This window comes from Heteronotia binoei, chromosome 20 (assembly GCF_032191835.1).
Source record: "Heteronotia binoei isolate CCM8104 ecotype False Entrance Well chromosome 20, APGP_CSIRO_Hbin_v1, whole genome shotgun sequence".
In the NCBI taxonomy this organism is placed as follows: domain Eukaryota; kingdom Metazoa; phylum Chordata; class Lepidosauria; order Squamata; family Gekkonidae; genus Heteronotia; species Heteronotia binoei.
This window is the reverse complement of record NC_083242.1, coordinates 23,916,278-23,936,016: the sequence shown is the minus strand read 5'-3', so window position 1 is coordinate 23,936,016 and position 19,739 is coordinate 23,916,278. Positions and strand designations below refer to the sequence as shown.

Genomic DNA, 19,739 nt, shown 5'->3' with positions numbered 1-19,739 from the left:
TGCATAATCTTGTAAACCTCTATCATGTCACCCCGCAGTCGACGTTTCTCCAAGCTAAAGAGCCCCAAGCGTTTTAACCTTTCTTCATAGGGAAAGTGTTCCAAACCTGTAATCATTCTAGTTGCCCTTTTCTGCACTTTTTCCAATGCTATAATATCCTTGAGGTGCGGTGACCAGAAATGCACACAGTATTCCGCACCCTTCTCTCTGAATCAGTCTCCCAAAGCCCAAGAGGGAGGTGAGGAGATAGATTTCCTGAGGCAAGGAGTTCCAAAGATAGGAGGTGACCACTGGAAAAGGCTTTGAGCCACACACAGGCTGGTCTTGTGGAAAGTAGGTTCACACAAGGAGGTAGCAGTGTCACGGGCTGCAAACCAAGGAAACCTTACCTGTGGGGTGAGGCGAATGTTGTCATCTCGCACAAATCCTGAATTTGAGTTGTACTTGATGTATTTGCCCTCGATATAATGCTCCAGGTGAAAGAGAGGCTTGCCTGGCCGGTTCTTCATTTCGATAATGCAAGTCTGGACTATGTCCACCTGGGGAAGAAAGCAAGCAACTTTTCACAAACAGAGTGCCACAATCGAAGTGAAGGGGGAGCGGGGTTTAGTAAACTCCGGCCAGGAAAAGCCTCCTGATCTAAGCAAATAGACTGAAGGAGCCATTTATTTGAACAGGTGCAGAATTATCAAGACTTCCCAAGATATTTTTGCAGAAACAATACAGCATGCTGCATTCACTAACAAATAACTCAGCTTTCCTTTTAAAGGATTAAAGAAAAAAATGGGAAACTGTCTCTCACTGCAGGCAAAATCCACCAAGATTGTCAGATGGCAAGTCAAAATTCAAGAGAGTTGTCCAACGGCACACACAAGATCTCCTGTAACTTCTGGTCCAGCCCACCACTTAAGGTCCTCTTCTAAAGCCCCATGTTCTCACCTGCAGAGGTGAGGTATGTGGCAACTGCAGACAGGGCCTTCTCAGTAGAGGCACTTAACCTTTGGACTGGCCTTTACTTGTCTGGCTGTCCTATAGGCACTGGACCAAAGCATTTCTTTTTAACCAACGCTTTTAACTGAGGGGTTCCATTTTGCTAAATTATTGTTATGGTCAGCTTCACTGGCCTGAGGGCTGTTTTACAAATATTGTTTTCCGTTTCTAGATTTTGTTATATGCTGTTTTTATGGCCTGTATTATCACTGATCATTCTTAACACTGTTGTTTTCATTATTGTGTTGCATTGTTTTTGCTTTGTGAGTTGCCTCATACAGGTCTCTTGAGAGGCAGCATGTAAACTTTTCTCCAGGCAGTCAGGAGACCCCTGCTTCTAATGGAATGCCCAGGCACAGAAAGGTCAGGACCATGGGTCACCTGGGTTGCTAAAATGAGACTCAATATGAATGAATTGGGGATCAGATTCATCACAAGATTGACGACATCCTTGACTCAAAGCTGAAGTGCGGCATCCTCTGCTATTTAGTAAAGGGGACTCATTTCGCTCTCTCAGAGGCTGAAAGGGTTAAAAGATCAGCTATAAATGCTAAATGCCTCATTTGGCATTTCCATAAACGCTATCCCGACAAATCAGAGGGAGCAGGGTGAATGTATTTTTTTTTGGGGGGGGCAGAATGTCAAGAGTGCTTCTTGTCATAAACACGTCCATCTTGAGGGCCAGACAAATGCTGTAGTGGGAACTGCTGTAGTGCAAAATTGCTATGTTTAACCTGCTTGCTTGGCTATCAACAGTATTATGTCTGTAATGGTACACAAGTCACTTTCTCACCCTAAGTATGTGGTAAGGCTTTGAGCTGAAGGCTATGGCTTGGAGACTTTCGCTTCTGAGGCAAATTGCTTGAGCTGGTTATGATAACAATGCAGGGGGGTAAAGGGGGATGCTTCATTGGTAGAGAAAAGGGCACCTAGTGCTTCAAACCTGTAACAGTCTGGACCCAAGGTTATAAATGTACTCCTGAACCCAAGGGCCCCAGTCTCACCAAGACAAAGTCGTGGGCCTGTAATGTCTTCATTTAATAAATAAACCTACTTTGATTTCACCATAGAGGCCGTTACTGATGGAGAAGAAGAAGAAGAAGATATTGGATTTATATCCCGCCCTCCACTCCGAAGAGTCTCAGAGCGGCTCACAATCTCCTTTACCTTCCTCCCCCACAACAGACACCCTGTGAGGTGGGTGGGGCTGGAGAGGGCTCTCACAGCAGCTGCCCTTTCAAGGACAACCTCTGCCAGAGCTATGGCTGACCCAAGGCCATTCCAGCAGGTGCAAGTGGAGGAGTGGGGAATCAAACCCGGTTCTCCCAGATAAGAGTTCGCACACTTAACCACTACACCAAACTGGCTCTCCTCCACTGACACACAGGTAAGAAAAACTGACCCATGCCATCTTTCACTTGCCCGGCATCTAGTTTTCAACTGGGCTCCCTTCTGTTTCTTGCAGTGTACATTTTTTGTATGCTGAATGATTCACAGTACGGGTGTGGGTGTGCAAAGGACTGATGAGCCGATGTTACACATCAGAAGGAAAGGAAAGGAGCTTTTAAACTGCCATGTTTTAAATAATGGTTTGTAAGCCACACTTGAGTTTCAATAAATGAGGGAAACAATAAATCTTTAAAAGAGTGTAACGGTTCAACCGAGTGGCTTTTGAAACTCACTGGGTGGTTTTCAATCGGTTTTCACTCACTTTTGGTCACAGGCTTGAACTACCTACCTGCTTGGGTGGCTTATGCCGGTTGTACTCTTCCCCCCACAGCTTTGCCTCCATCTGGAGCCGCACATCCTCAAAATAGACATCTCTGCTGACCGTCTCGATGTATCGCTTGGCCACGTAGTTGAAGGCCCCTTTCCAGTTCTGGGTGTGCAAAAAATTGGATAGCTTTTTCCTGCAAGGAGAGCGGAAAACGCACAAAGATAAATGCCATGCAGAAATTGACCCAGTATTTGGGCAGATCCAAAGGTGCAATAATTCATGGTGCTCTGCTGTGCTGTTGCTTCTGCCAAGCTTACAGCGGGCATCTCCAGTTGTGGCCCAGTATATTGTAGCCTTTTTTTTTTTGCACTGCTGTGAGAAGAACCGGCCCTACCCAGCTGGCTAGTCAGGTAGCAACTGGAGGATTTCCAAAATCAAATAGGAAACCAGGAGATGGGATGGGATGGGACGTGACTCCAGCACAAAATGCTAAGACTTTTTAAATACTATTACAGGAGGAGGTATGGGAGACAGACAGATCTTCCCTGTGGAAAACAATCCACTGGAAAGGTGTCTTGCATGCTGCTCAACAGCCAAGAGCACATCCAGTGTTCAATTGCTGCAAGTATTGGTGCCGGAAATGTGTAATCAGCCGTTTCTTTCTAGCACATGTGCCTGAAGTAATTCCTGCAGTGGGAGGGGCCCCAAGTTCAGTTCCCAGCATCTCCAGTTTAAAGAGTCAAGGATGTGAAAGACTTCCACCTGAGTCCCTCAAAAGCTGCTGCCAATCTGAGCAGACAATACTGAATTTGATGGACCCAGGGTACAAATTAGTATAAGGCTGCTTCATATGCATCCGTATGTTTATACCTGTGGTGCTATGATAAACGTGAAGAAACTGCATGGCTACTTCTATGCCAGAATTTAGGTGTATATTTAACCACCACTATTCTCTTATAGCCCTGACTTGGACGGCGTCACGGCTCAGACTAGCCAAATCTTTTCATACAAGCCGGGCTGGCGCTGGTTAGTACTTGGATGGGAGAGGAAAGGAAAGGTCCCCTGTGCAAGCACCAGTCGTTTCCGACTCTGGGGTGACGTTGCTTTCACAACGTTTTCACAGCAGACTTTTTACGGGGTGGTTTGCCATTGCCTTCCCCAGTCCTCTACACTTTCCCGACCTCAGAAGGATGGAAGGCAGAGTCAACCTCGAGCCGGCTACCTGAAAACCCAGCTTCCACCGGGATCAAACTCAGGTCATGAGCAGAGCTTAGGACTGCAGTACTGCAGCTTTAACACTCTGCACCATGGGGGGATGGGAGAGACCACCACGGAAATCCAGGGTTGCTATGCAGAGGCAGGCAAAGGCAAACCACCTCTGAATGTTTCTTGCCTTGAGAACCCTAAGAGGCCACCAGAAATGGGCTGCAACTCAATAGCACTTTATACATTTCTCTTGTAACACCTGTTTCTCTATAGTAAGAACATACCTGCTGGATCAGGCCCCATCTAATTCAGACTCCTTTTTCTCCCAGCACCCAGGCAATACGCCCAGGATGTCCACCCTCAGGGGACGAAGCCAATAGGCCTCCCCAGAGCAACTGGTACTGGAAAGGGACGCTGCCTCTGAACATGGAGGTTCCATTTAGCCATCATGACTACCAGCTCTTGAAAGACAAATATGTCAATTCTCCTTTGAAGGCCAGCTAAGCCCGGGAGTGCCGGGAGAAGAAATAGCTTGTTTTATGTCCCCTCCGGCTATTCTCTAACCTGACTTACAAAGAGTGATGCGGTCTTAAAATTAAGTGAGCTTTCAACTTAAAAGGACCCACCACCTGCCCACCATCCCACAACCAGCCAATCCAAGGAACCCTACTATCAATATAGATTAGATTAGATAATTTTATTTATATCCCACCCTTCCCGCCGGAGCAGGCTCAGGGCGGCTAACAACATCATTCAAATTTCCATTATACAAAAGACAAAGTTACATTTAACATTAAACATTAACATTAAAAATTCTGATAAGTTTAAAATTAATTAATTAAATTGATAGAAGTGCTAATGCTATATACTTACGTCCGGAAGCACTCACGCATCGCACCGCGGCCAAATGGCTAGAGAGAAAAGAAACACGATCAGCTTCCCAGAAGCTTGATTAATGTCGGGGGTGGGGGGGAATTCTGCACATAGAATTATAGAGTTGGAAGGGATCTCCAGGGTCAATGCAGGAAATTCACAAATATCTCCCCCACACACAGAGACATCCCCAGTGACCCCTGCTCCATGCTCAATAGAGGACAAAAACCTCCAGGATCCCTTGCCAAACTGGCCAGGAGAAAAACTGCTGACTGTTTCCAAAATGACAATCAGCACTTCCCTGAGCATGTAAGAAAGGGTCATGAGAATTAAGCACTGATGCAACCTCTCCTGCCCTCTTTCTCATGATTTGCCTAATTCATAGAATCAGCATTGCTGCCAAGTGACCATCTAGCCTCTGCTTAAAAACCTCCAAGGAAGGAGAGCCCACCTCATCCCGAGAAAGCCTGTTCCACTGAGGAATCGCTCTAACGGTCAGGAAGTTCTTCCTAACGTTTAGCCGAAAACTCTTCCGATTCAATTTTAACCCACTTGGTCTGGTCCAACCTTCTGGGGCCACAGAAAACAACTCTGACAACCCTTCAAGTACTTGAAGATGGTGTTCATATCACCTCTAAGTCATCTCTTTTCCAGTCTAAACAGCCCAGCTCCTTCAGCCTTTCTTCATAGGACTTGGTCTCCAGACCCCTCACCATCTTCGTTGCCCTCCTCTGGACCCGTTCCAGCTTGTATATCCTTCTTAAATTATGGTGCCACAAACCAAACACAATACTCTAGGTGAGGCCTAACCAGAGCAGAGTAAAGCAATACCATCACTTCACATAACCTGGACACCATACTGCTGTTGATACAGCTCAAAATCACATTTGGCTTTTTAGCTACTGCATCACACTGCTGACTCATGTTCAGCATATGGTCCACTGAGACACTTAGATCCTTTTCGCACATACTACTGCCAAGACTAGTCTCTCCTATGCTACAATTATGAATTGGATTTTTCCTACCTAAATGCAAAACTTTACATTTATCTCCTATAAAATTCATTTTGTTTGTTTTAGCCCAGTTTCCCAGCCTGTAAAGATCATCCTGTATCCTGTCTCTGTCTTCTACTGCATTTGCGACACCTCCCAATTTAGTATCATCTGCAAATTTAATAAACAGGCCCCAGGACAGATCCTTGAGGCACTCCCCTTGTCACTTCTTACCAAGAGGATTAGGAGCTATTCACAAGCACTCTTTGGGTGCAATCTGTCAACCAGTTATAGATCCACCTAACAGTAACAGGATCCAAACCACATTTTACCAACTTGTTAACAAGAACAGTACATGGAATGTTATCAAAAGCCTTACTGAAATCAAGATAAACTATGTCTACAGCATTCCCCTGATCCAGCAAGGTAGTACCTTTCTAAAAAAAAGATAAGGTTAATCTGACATAACTTGTTCTTAAGAAACCCATGCTGGTTCTTAGTAATCACAGCCATCCTTTCTAAATGTTCCAGAACTGTTTGATTATTTGTTCTAAAGCTTTTCCAGGTATAGACGTCAAGCTGACGGGTCCATAGTTACTCAGATTCTCCTTTTCGCCCTTTTTGAAGATGGGGACATTTGCCCGCCTCCAGTCTTCCAGCACCTCACCTGTTCTCCAATAATGGCCACAGGTTCAGAAATTACATCTGCAAGTTCTTTTAGTACCCTTGGATGTAATTTATCTGGCCCTGAGGACTTAGTTTAATTTAAAGAAACCAGGTGTTTATGCTGATCGTAGGCTCAAACTCCCAGTCTCCCTTCCCTCATCATATGTTCTGTTTTTGCCCTGTTGAGCACTGTTTCCCTCAGAAGAGAAGACTGAGGAAAAGTAGGAATTGAGCGTTCTGCCCTTTCTTCGTCACCTGTTAAAATTTCACTTTCCTGCCCTCGCAATAGGCCTACCATGTCCTTGCTCTTTTTCTTACTTTGAAAGAAAATAAACCTTTTTTGTTGTTTTTGGCATCTCTCAGGAAACTGAGCTGTAGCTTTCCTAACTTTCTCTCTACAAGCGCTGGTGATTTGTTTATATTCATCCTTGGTTATATTCCTTCCATTTCCTAAATGAGTCTTTTTTTTTCTCAAGTCTTTACAGAGCTTCATCAGGCTTCTCCCATTTTCCCTTCTCATAGGAATTGTTTGTGACTGTGCCTTCAATATTTCACTTTTAAGAAACGTTCTCCTTTCTTTCATGAAAATATGCTCCACCAGAGGTACACAACCTGCTCAGGCGCAAAGAACTCTCCGCTCAGCTCAAAAGAACAGACAACAGCAGAGTTACGTGTTTTAGTAGGAAAACAAGAGGACTCTCCTCCTCACCTGGGAAGTCATTTTGATGAGAACCTCATCTTCGACCCATTCCCCTGTAACAGCATTGTACCTACAAAACATAAAGCACAGGTTTAAGTTCATTTCACTAATCCCAGCTCTCAAAACAGGAATGGGTCAGTGAGGAATTTCACTAACTGCTTAATCCAGATTGTTAGAACTCTGAGGGGGCTGTCTGAAACATTACCTCAGCAACTTGCCAACTTCCACCTCAATTCTTCCCCAGGCAAACTAGACAATTTCCCTCCTCACCTCCAGCATCTCCAGTCAGCTGTGGTCTGGGCCCTCTCAACCTACTCTTGAGTTAACAGGCCTGGACCAGGGATCCCCAACACGGTACCTATGGGCCCCTTGGCACCTGCCAACACGAGGGGCCAGGTGGGGCTTGCTTCTGTTTGGCCACTGGAGAATGGATTAACTGCGCAGATTTTTAAAAGTGTTGCTTTGGCAGCAGCTGCCCCCACGGCACAACAATCTACAGAGGCAGCCATTTTGTGGCTAGTTCCACCTCCCGTGGCATGGCAGCTGTTCTGTGGATGCGCTCACCATACTTTGTCAGGATTCCAAAGGTACCCACAGGGTCAAAAAGGATTAGGGACCTTGGTCTGAACCTTTTAACCTTATATGTACCACACTGAGGTCAGGACTGAGCCCACCACCCAACCAACCGAGGATACCATCTATTGCTTTCAATGGGATGTGCGCTCAAACACAGACCCCATCCACTGCTGTCAACAGGTCCTCAAATGAGCAGGTCAGCAGCAGGGATGGTGGATGGTGGCCCTTTTCTTATAGACATGATCCCCTCTGGCTCTAACAGCCAGTGTGATGTAGTGATTGAGACTAGTACCCAGGAGGCTTGGGTGTGAATCCCCACATGTGCCATGAAAGCTCACGTGGAGACCCTGGGCCAGTCACAGACTCTCCATCTAATCTGAGAGCCAGTTTGGTACAGTGGTTAAGAGTGCCGACTCTTATCTGGGAGAACCGGATTTGATTCCCCACTCCTCCACCTGCACCTGCTGGAATGGCCTTGGGTCAGCCATAGCTCTGGCAGAAGTTGTCCTTGAAAGGGCAGCTGCTGTGAGAGCCCTCTCAGCCCCACCCACCTCACAGGGTGTCTGTTGTGGGGGAGGAAGGGAAAGGAGATTGTAGGCCGCTCTGAGACTCTGTCCTTGAAAGGGCAGCTGCTGTGAGAGCCCTCTCCAGCCCCACCCACCTCACAGGGTGTCTGTTGTGGGGGAGGAAGGGAAAGGAGATTGTAGGCCGCTCTGAGACTTTGTCCTTGAAAGGGCAGCTGCTGTGAGAGCCGTCTCCTGCCCCACCCACCTCACAGGGTGTCTGTTGTGGGGGAGGAAGGGAAAGGAGATTGTAGGCTGCTCTGAGACTCTGTCCTTGAAAGGGCAGCTCCTGTGAGAGCCTTCTCCAGCCCCACCCACCTCACAGGGTGTCTGTTGTGGGGGAGGAAGGTAAAGGAGATTGTAGGCCGCTCTGAGACTCTTCGGAGTGGAGGGCAGGATATAAATCCAATATCTTCTTCTTCATCTTCTAATCTACCTCATGGGGTTGTTGGGAGGATAAAATGGAGGAGAGAACAATGTAAGCTGCTTTGAGTCCTCATTAAGGAGAAAGGTGAGGTATAAATGAATTAAATAAACACTGCTCTCTCTCTTTTTTTTCGAGGCTCAGGCAGAAGCAGCTCATGGGATGGGTTGCAGGGAATATCCCAGCCTCCACTATGGAGTGAGAGGGAGGGGGCCACGGGCATCCAACCTGTTGGATGTTTGTCCATGTCACCATATGGCTCCTGGGTTCCGCTTGAAGGCTTTCCTCCTTTCCTGTCTCAATGAGATGCACACTGAACTTCCTGTCTGTGTACACAGTACACAGGGGTGAGCAAAGGTTGTGCCAGCATTGCAAGATCACACCCAGTCTGGGCTCACAGCACGTATGCTGGTGTGTAGAAAGGTTTACATTCCAGGCATACTTTGCTGAGGACCATACATTGCACACACCAGAGAAAGAAAAAAGCTATTTTAAGAACAGCACAGCATGTTACCAAGCGGCCACAGTATTTATAGTTTTTAAAGAAATAAAAAAAAATATTTTGAGGCAGCTTCTTCCTATCTGGGTTAAATCTGAAGACTACAGCAATAAGCTCACTTATCACCCAAGCTTGGATATTCAAAACTCCAAAGTTGGGGAGAATCAAAAACAGGGAGAAATGGAAGAAATAACAGAATAAAAGAGGTTCAGAGAAATGTGTGTGCATTCGTACCGCAATGCGTTTTTATATGGGGTGGCACTAGACAAATGTTTGGAAATGTCACATGGTGCAAACCAAGCAGAGAGCGTGCTAACTGGCATGAGTTACACATAGATCACGTCTTGCCAATTTTAAAAGATCTCCCTTTGACCTGTCAAGCATTTGACCCATAGGCAACACCACAAGTTAAATTTAGCTCAGGTAGCTCAGGGATTTCCCTCTCCCAGGGCTCCCCATAACTTTCAACTGCACAGCAATCCTACACAGCACCACCAACAAAGATGGCCTCCCTCCCCTACATCATTCTGGCAGCGTGGGTTCCTTCACAGTGACTTCCCATAACACCACGAGAAGTCACAGGGCGGGGTGACCCTCACTGCAGCTCTCCCCACCCCAGTTACTCCATCCCCACTTTCAGGAAGGAGGCTGCTAGAGTAGGGTGAAGCCGGAACACTGGTCCCATCCCTTCGCAGCCTGAGGCTTCTCATGCTATGCCAGCAGTGCTGGAAGGGAGTAGTTTGCTGAGGCTCCCATGATCCTAATATAAAGTGAGACGGGTGCCCACACCAATAAGCCCAGGACACATAGGTTTGTTCAGGCCCACCTCAAATCTAATTAGCGGCACTGTCAAATGCGCCATCATATTTTTCAGAGTGGCTCCTGGTTTTATGGGCTTTTAAGACTCTCCTTTAGAAAACCTCTTGCTACTAATGTTCTCTGCCTCTAGACAAGATATTTTAAGTAAATAAATCAACAGACATATCCAACTGGGTGTTCGCTTGTTTCTTACTTATGTGGAGAGCATGACAAGAAAGAAGCGAATCCCTTTGATGAGTACCCATAAAGCCAGGGGAATGCACCAGACACCAATCTCGGATTCAGAAGTAGATACACACCTGTACCGGGTGGCATGTTCAGTTTCAATGTCCTCTAGGTGAAATTCAGCCCAAGGGTCAGGCATGTGCTTTGCTTTCTCAATGGCGTGCTTCCAAGCTTCCTGCAGAAGTCAAAACTGCTGTGTTATTTACACCAACGCCACATCAGGGCAACCAGAAACCATCCAGATGTAGTTAAAAAGCAGTCTTTAAAAAAGCAGCGGGGGGAGGGGCAAGCTGAATCAGAACTGCGGCTCCAGGAAAGCGGGTTATACCTTAGCCCCAATAAAATCCCCAGACTGCAACTACTCTGAGTGGCTTCAATTAAAGAAACGTTGCAAAGGGAAAGAATCACCTCCCCCTCCCAGCAAAGTAAGGCTCCATGGCGCAGAGTGTTAAAGCTGCAGTACTGCAATCCTAAGCTTTGCTCACGACCTGAGTTCGATCCCCGGTGGAAGCTGGGTTTTCAGGTAGCTGGCTCAAGGTTGACTCAGCCTTCCCTCCTTCTGAGGTTGGTAAAATGAGTACTCATCTTGCTGGGGGGAAAGCGTAGATGACTGGGGAAGGCAATGGCAAACCACCCAGTAAAAAAGCCTGCCGTGAAAACGTTGTGAAAGCAATGTCACCCCAGAGTCGGAAACGACTGATGCTTGCACAGGAGACCTTTCCTTTCCTTTTCCCCAGCAAAGCACCCCAAATAGAGATGGGCACTAATCAAAGCACAAATCGTGATTCATGCCTATAATACCCGATTCATGGTTTGTTCCGAATTGGTTTGGGTGCTTGTGCTAGGCACAACTCGCAAAACAAGGTGGCTTGTTCATCTGTGTTGTTATTGGCGGGGGATCCTCCTGGTGCACCACGATGTGCCTGGCATGATGACATCACCCAGAAGCGACACTATCGCACCAGGCACCTCGCGCCCCCGGCAAATGTGCCTGCTGCGAGAGCATCACTTCCAAGTGAAGACATCACGCCGGGCATGTTCGCAGCGAACCAACAAACCACAGTTTGTTCAGAAAATAAAAAAAACATGAAACAAAACAGATCGCTGAATCGGACAACCAACGAACCATAAAACGAAACAAACCATCATATTCAAGTTTTATGCCTATCGCTAACCCCAAATCAACTAGGCTTCTCAGGTAAGACTGCCATTTGGCGTATCAGATCATAGCTTCTCGCCTTAACGTGGCCCCAAGACCCTGGCTTATCCAGTTCTTCTCCAGTGAACTTCCATATCTGCTGACTTCACTTGGCCTCAGGCCCGCATCCTTATTTGGCAGGCATTCCTTCTCATGCTTTGTTATCTTATATCAATTTCAAAGCAGTATAAATCAAGCTAAGGAAAGGAAAGCTCCCCTGTGCAAGCACCAGTCGTTTCCGACTCTGGGGTGACGTTGCTTCCACAACGTTTTCACGGCAGACTTTTTACGGGGTGGTTTGCCATTGCCTTCCCCAGTCTTTTACACTTTCCTCCCAGCAAGCTGGGTACTCGTTTTACTGACCTCGGAAAGATGGAAGGCTGAGTCAACCTTGGGCCGGCTACCTGAATCCAGCTTTCGCTGGGATAGAACTCAGGTCGTGAGCAGAGAGTTCAGATCACAGTACTGCAGTACTGCTGCTTTACCACTCTACGCCACAGGGCCGCTAAATCAAGCTAAAGCCTGCTCTTAGTGAGACTTTTAAAAAAGCCAATCCAAGCATATGTAGCACTAGAACATGAAAAAGAAAATGCTAACCCAAAACACCAAAGCTCTCCCCAAGCAGCCAAAGCAGATGCTAGCCCATCAGGGATGAAGATGAACATTACAACTTCTGAGAAATGGCCGTTTTGTTCAGTGACGGGAAAGAAAGAATTAAAAATCTGCAAGCATTTTTCACCAGTTGGTTAAAATTTTATCCACTCTTTCCCCCCTTTGTCTTTGCAGTCATCAAAATAACGACTGGCCCTTCTACCTTCAACCCCAACTCAGCTTAAGAGAGAGAGAGAGAGTGCAAAATTGTCTTCTGGTGCTTGTCCTTTGTGTGGAGATCATCCTCTCTTGGATTAATGGACCGCAGCGTCCATCAATGGCTATAAGTTGCAATGGTTAAATGAACCTTCACATGCCAAGGCATCTTAGCCCTGAATACCAGTGGGGGAGGGGGGACAACACTGATCTCCATTTAGGAACTGGGATGCTGATCCACTGGACTGTGAACTTAGAAAAACTGTTTTTCTACAAGTGGTTCTCCCATAGCTGCACAAATGATCCAGCTGGAGGGACCGATAGAGTATGTCTTGATCACAGAATCAGCTCCATGTCCAGAGAAACACGTGTGCCAATTATGCAAGAAAGACCCATCATGCAAATAGCTGTCATTTATTCTATTTTAAGCACCCTTGTAAGTCCATTGAAATCAATGGGCTTTGAAGGGTGTAACTGCTTTGGATAGCATTGCTAAACATCAGTATCAGCTACTCAATGAAAAAGAAGATGATATTGGATTTATATCCCGCCCTCCACTCCAAAGAGTCTCAGAGCAGCTCACAATCTCCTTTCCCTTCCTCCCCCACAACAGACACCCTGTGAGGTGGGTGGGGCTGGAGAGGGCTCTTACAGCAGCTGCCCTTTCAAGGACAACCTCTGCCAGAGCTATGGCTGACCCAAGGCCATGCTAGCAGGTGCAAGTGGAGGAGTGGGGAATCAAACCTAGTTCTCCCAGATAAGAGTCCGCACATTTAACCACTACACCAAACTGGCTCTCCACACCAAACTGGTTCTCATGACGAGCCACTCCATGGGACTTCGGATCATAAAGTCTCAGCCACCTGATGCTTGTGGGAAAGGAGGAGTGTATCTGTGGCCTAAGGTCATTCCAGAATAAGCATCCCTTCCAGTTGACAAGTTCCAACTGGTAGCTTATGGGAACACGGTGAATTTTTTCAGAGGGCAGCCATGCTGGTCTGCAGTAAATCTGAGTCCAGAAGCACCTTACTGATAAACAAGAGTTTTGGGGTATGAGCTTTTGAGAATCCAAGCTCCCTTTGTCAGGCACAGTAGAGCAGAAATGGCGATCTGAGTCCTTTTATCTCAGTCAGAAGGTGGGATAAAACAATGTTCCTGTTTAGCCCTGGCCAGGCCATTGTTCTGAACAGGGTGGCACACATTTCTTCTCCGCTTGGTTTCACATATGCACAAAAACGGCAAGGGTTCACTGCCACAAGCATGACACGATACGGATGCAACGGCTATGGGCAGAGACCGCAACAGAAATCTGCCTTCTGTTTTGTTGATTTCTGCAGGCTGCCCTCTTAGATTTCAATGGCCGTTTTCCCACTAGCGTTTGCTCCGGCGTAGCGCCCCATTTACCTCCGGATCTTCTCTTGGATTTCGCACATGTTGCTCCGGCGCTGCGCTTTGCTCCGGCGCTTCAGGGATTTTACGCCGGAGTATGTTTTTCAGCAAGTTGCCGGAGTTTCCGAAAACCTCCGGATCCACTCCGGATCCACTCAGCGGAGTTTCCTGTGCGAAATCCATCCACGCCGGATCGACTGCTTTGGGGGCGTCACCCTCTCCCTTTCCGTCCTCCCACCCCATCCACCCGCTTGGCCAATCATCAGCATTTCGCGGCGCTTCCCCAAAGTGCCGGCACGGCCATTTTTTTTTTTTAAACTTCACAGTTTTGCGTAATAGCGATATTTCGAAATTAACAAATAGAAAAAAAAAAACCCTCCTGGAATAGCCTCAATTGGCACTTCAATTGGTTTCGTTAGAATTTTTTTTTATTATTGACTTTAGTTGCGTTATTCCGCTGTTGCGTTATCTCGATAATGCGAAAACGACCATTGCTGGGGGGGGGGGGAATGTAGTGCCGGTGCGGGCCAAAGCGTCCATGTGTGTGTGTTTTAAGAAGGGAATGCCTCCCTCAGCTGTGCCACCAGGATTTCTGGACCTGCACAAAATCGCCATGTATAAAATGGGAAGTTGGGAGTCCTGCATTCTTCTCCCTGGCTACATTCCGCTCGGTTAGAAAGTAGACGCGACCGAGCTCCTCACACGCGCCACAGAAGGGGAAGGAGAGAATGGAGCGGGGGGGGGGGAGCTCTGGCAGCAGGAATCAGTCAGGTCCCCGTTGCAAGCGCCAGCCGGGGAGGGGAAAGAGAGTGGAGGAAATTTGGGGGGGGGGGGATCTAGTGCTTCAGAATTTGGGGGGGGGGGAATCTAGTGCTAGGATTCTCCACTGTGAATGCTTCCGTTAATACATAAAGGGCTGTGGAGGATTCTACAGCTGCAGCCAATCCATAAGCAGCAGCAGCACACGTGATGCGGTTTGTCCAAGAAATGAAGGGGAGGCAGCAGCTCGATGTTACGTTAGTACGTTAGTACGTCATTACGCAACCAGACTTGCGCTTAAAAAAAAAATGATTGACAGGGCATCGGACTCAAGCCGATGCCAGTGGGAAAACGATTTGAGCCGGGGCTTCAGGGAAGGCGACTCCGCAAAGAGTCACTAGTGGGAAAACGAGAAAAATGCTCTGGACATAATTGCGCCGCGGAAAAAGGGGAGCAAACGCTAAGTGCGAAAACGGCCAATGTCATGGATGAAAGCAATTAAACAAATAAACAAACCATGAGACTCTCTAAGAAACATCATTGCATTTGGTTTCGACCTACCCGGCTACGGTCAACCACACAGCCATGCTTAGCAAGTTGCGGTGTGCCATTCTAAAGGACATACACAAGAAACATTAAATAGAAGACATGTTTACACCAACATTTATGAACATTTCAATTTTAAAATGATGAAACCACACAACAGCAACTTTCCAAAAATTGCTTTTTTCTAACAATGGGGTTTTCCTCATTCTCATTTTCCTTGCTTGTACGTTCCTATTGCTTCGGGGTTCTGCTCCACACGTGTTTTGCTCTTTTTAGTGGTTAATTCAATATTACACACCAATCACAGTCCGGCGTATCTCCCTGCAGATTTAAACCACAGGTTTTTATGCTGGGCACAGAGTGGTGTAATACTGAATCAACTATTAGAGGTGTTACCTCAGACTGCTTTCATTGGGGAATATTATGTTCTTGGCTCAAAATGGTAGGCCACACGAAAGGCGAGATAAGCGGGACACCTGTCAATGTACACCAAGATAGACCACTGAAACTCTTGGTTAAGTCAATGGATTTTATTATTTAAAACTGCTTTTAAATATTTACATTCCAATCAGAGAATTTAAAGCATACGTGAAGAATTACAAAGGTTAGCTGATATATAGGGGAGGGGAGGGGGATACTCCACCTAGCTCTTGCAGTGTAGGCTCAGTCAGAGAGAAGAAAGGTGGGAGCTCTCTTGAAGTCAAGAGGCTAAGAGCTTCAGAGCTCCTGGGGAACCCAAGGAATCTGAGAATCTCTCAGGAAGAGAGACCCCAGGGAGCAAGCCAGTGTAACAGGTAAAATGGCCTATTTTTCAAGGGTAAATTAAATCATATCTTGGGATTCCAAATATCCAATAATAAGGAGGGTGTTAAATACACGCAAAACCCAAAAAAGGAATTTTAATTACTTTGGGCAATGGTTTTAATGGCCATGTTTATTGCAGAAGGCTGGTTTCCCTTGAAGCCTGGCAAAGGTGATGTATTTCTCTTTCTGTGTCAAGACAGATACCCATTCATCACGTACTTTGAGATGGAGCACAATTTATCATATTTATTGATTTGATTTTTATCTTGCCCTTCCCACGAACAGGCTCAGGGCAGGTTACCAACTGCCCCTCGCAAGGGAAAACGGTGATACTAGTGGTGGTGTAGCTCCCAATAAACGCCTATACTTTGCAACAAGTTCTGGGCCTCGTTTGGAGTTCTTCCAGTTCTGACACATAAAAACAGTTTAAAATCATAACAATTATTATAAAATTAGTTATGTATGCCATCTTTTAGTTATAAAATTATAACTAAAGATGGCATGCAGTTCATACTATATCCCTGGTGTGCTGGTGTTAATTTTGGTCACTTTCTGAGCAGGCTGTCATTCAGTCCTCAGGAGGTTGTGGTCCTCATAGTTAGGCAGTAATAGCAAATAATGACTGATGGTGGAAGATAACCGGGGGGGGGGGGGGGCACATGGCATTTTGACGTCTGCTGACTAATCCAAAAGCCTGTTCCAAGCAAAACATGTTTGGAACAGACCCCCCCCCCCAAAAAAAAATAACAACAAAACCCCAGAATTTACAAGTGAGGAAAATCAGAATGCAGAAGAGCCCAAAATTAAGAAAATCGAGTTGACTTCTAGACTTTTTAAAATTTACGATGCATAAATGTTTGCAAGTTATCACCTACTTCATCAAAAGGAAGTGAAGCCATTAGCTGGAAAGATGCGAGGACGGGTTAATAAGTACTACAGGCAGGTACAAAAGACACTCTTATTCTTCAACTGAGAAAAGAAACCTGAACCCCTGCTTAGATCCGTATCGACACCACAGACTTCCTGACAACAATTCCTTCCTGTCCTGCCACCTTCTGTTTCAAATCTCCTCCCAAATGCACCTGATTGAAGATTTTCTTAATATTATTATACGATATAATAAAGAATGCCACACTTGAATCACATTCTCCAATAGTCTCCACGACATCTTATTTCTGCACTTGGCATTACTTAGCAATCTCTAATCCAGGACGTTTGGAACCTTAATACTTTCATTGCCCTGACCTGCATGGCCCAGGCTAGCCCAATCTCATTGGCTCTCAGAAGCTGAGCGGGGCCGGCCTGGATTAGTACTTGGATGGAAGACCACTGAGGAAGCCCAGAGCCCCTGCCCAGAGGCAGGCAATGGCAAACCATCTCCAACCCTCTCTTGCCTTGAAAGCCTCATGAGGAGTCGCTGTAAGTTGGCTGTGACTTAAATAAAGCGCTTTCCACCACCAGCAGCTCTTCCATTAACAAAACAAATGCATTTGTGCCTCAATAACTGTATCTGTGTGTCCATAAATTAAGTGTCCCACACTGTGTGTATAAACGGCACACACTCTATGTATACAGTGAATGGAATTTTTTTTTAAACAGCTTTCAAAGAAGAAAGTGCCACGGATTCAGTAATGAAAACGGGCACACCGAAACAATCCATGATGACCATGAATGGAAGCAGAGCCAAAATTGCCCATCCCCATTTGTAAACTCACAGGAAGCCTGCAACGAAGTGATGTTTACCAGCATGAGCACACAGTCAGAGCTTTTTTTGAGCCACAGCACACCGGAGAGTTGCTCCAGCTGGCATGGCTAGGGCTCTGGCACAAAAAAAGGGTTGTGGGCAGAGGCAGTCACATGCTCCCTGGCCGACAACACTCACCAGCCAGGCTCACAGGGCCGAGCTGCACTGTAGTACGGCTTCCTAGGGCCCAGCTCCCTGGCCTGGCTTGTGGGGCCGGGTTGTGCTGCAGCAGCAGCCTCCTGAGGCCCAGCTGGCGTGGCCAAGCTGCAGTGTAGCGGCAGCCTCCTCAAGCCCTCCTGAGCTCTTGTTATGGAACCCCCCCCCCCCGAGTATAGGACATGTTGCAAACACACAGCTCTACTTTGCACGCACCCCCCCCCAAACACCAGCCTGCACACCCCAAGAAGAAGAAGAACTGCAGATTTATACCCCGCCCTTCTCTCTGAATCAGAGACTCAGAGCAGCTTACAATCTCCTATATCTTCCCCCTCCACAACAGACACCCTGTGAGGTGGGTGAGACTGAGAGGGCTCTCACAGCAGCTGCCCTTTCAAGGACAACCTCTGCCAGAGCTATGGCTGACCCAAGGCCATTCCAGCAGGTGCAAGTGGAGGAGTGGGGAATCAAACCCGGTTCTCCCAGATAAGAGTCCACGCACTTAACCACTACACCAAACTGGTTCTCAACTAGTGTCAAGTCCACCCATTACTCTAGAGCAGGGGTGGCCAACGGTAGCTCTCCAGATGTTTTTTTTGCCTACAACTCCCATCAGCCCCAGCCAGCACGGCCAATGGCTGGGGCTGATGGGAGTAGTAGGCAAAAAAAAAACATCTGGAGAGCTACCGTTGGCCACCCCTGCTCTAGAGCTCCATGCAAGGGCAAGCCAGACCCTTGGGACCATCTACAGAAGCTGTAATTTTCATCTAAGCAAGGCAAGTTACAAAGCAGATAAAGGAAGTTTTGACCTTTGCCCTTCAAGCCAACCACAGGAGCCTGAGGAATACCTTGAAATGGAACGAATTTCGAGGAGAAGAGCTGGAGGAGTATTGCTCATTTTTGACCAAATTGCTGTAGTAGTTGGTGACTTTGCCATTCGCAGCCTTGACTGAGACGGGGTCGTCTGTAATCGGGCAAATGTAGTAAGCGTCTTCGTCGTCGCTGTCACCATCGTGGTAATTTCCAGAGGCCGATTTTGTTACTTTTGCATTATCGAGGCATTCCATGTGGAAGATGAGGTCTTCGTCTGCCATGTTTTTGGGAGAGCGGTTTTGTGCGCGTGTCAGTTGAAGTAGCCAGTATTACAAGGGGAGGGGTCTGGAAAACAGGAGTGGACAAAAATGAACCTCTATGTGGGGTTCAGGGAGTAAGCAGATAAGGCAGTCTGGGGTTGCTTAGAGATGTGACAACATAATCCTGGGAGGTGCGGTGGCCTTGGGGTCAGATTAGGACTAGAAGGGAGTCACCTTCAAATCCCAGTTTAGCCACACGTGACCACGAGCCAGTCAATGTCTCACTTGTTGTTAGTGTATAAAAATGCAGCAAAATTGTGCTTGGCACCCTGAGCTTGCTGGAAGAAGAGTGAAAATGATAAAGATAACAGATAAACCAACCCACAGAACCAGATAACAATATCATCTGGAACTGGAACTCATAATCTACTACACGCAAAACCAGTAGTTCTAATGCTGAGTGACGGCCCATTGTTTTAAAACTGCAGGGTTTTTTAGTTGTAAGGACACTTGGATTTGAATCCCCCGCAGGGACATGAAGCCGGGGGAGTTTCACAGACTCTTCGCTGTACCTGCTGCCCAAGATTGTTGTGAGGATAAAATTGGGGAGAGGGGGGTGTAGGGTTGCCAGCTCTGAGTTGGGAAATTCCTGGAGATGGAGGGGTGGAGTCTGGGGAGGGCGGGGTATAGGGAGGGGATGGATTTCAGTGGGGTGCAATGCCATAGAGTCCACTTTCAGAAGCAGTCATTTTCTCCAGGGGGAGCTGTCCTGTCACCTGCAGATCACTTGTAACCCTGGGAGGTCTCCAACCACTACCTGGAAGTTGGCACCCTCATGGGGTGGGATCATATATCTTGCCCTGAACTGTCGGGAAGGACTGATTTAAGAAAAAACTCAAATTATATTCTGCAAAATGATTATTTTTTAAATTTAAAGTTTATTGTTTTTAAAATATATAATATCAGACAAGTTTCCTCTCCTATTAACCCAGCCTATTCCTAAATATGGTGGT

At 46.8% G+C, this 19,739-nt stretch overlaps 1 protein-coding gene across 2 annotated transcripts in view; it reads right to left on the bottom strand.

Moving 5' to 3' along the window:
• Window positions 1-18,808, bottom strand: part of EEF2K (eukaryotic elongation factor 2 kinase) — a 42,581-nt gene extending 23,773 nt beyond the window's left edge. The window contains exons 1-7 of one of the 2 annotated variants that reach the window (XM_060260776.1): window positions 18,502-18,808; window positions 14,965-15,015; window positions 10,325-10,425; window positions 7,154-7,214; window positions 4,787-4,824; window positions 2,729-2,900; window positions 390-539 (exon numbers count right to left, since the gene is read on the bottom strand). In XM_060260776.1, coding sequence (XP_060116759.1) covers window positions 390-539; window positions 2,729-2,900; window positions 4,787-4,824; window positions 7,154-7,214; window positions 10,325-10,425; window positions 14,965-15,015; window positions 18,502-18,747 — 819 coding nt within the window. In that variant the 5' untranslated portion in view covers window positions 18,748-18,808. The remainder of the gene's footprint in view (window positions 1-389; window positions 540-2,728; window positions 2,901-4,786; window positions 4,825-7,153; window positions 7,215-10,324; window positions 10,426-14,964; window positions 15,016-18,501) is intronic. The other variant, XM_060260777.1, reaches the window with a different exon arrangement.
• Window positions 18,809-19,739: the final 931 nt, after the last annotated feature.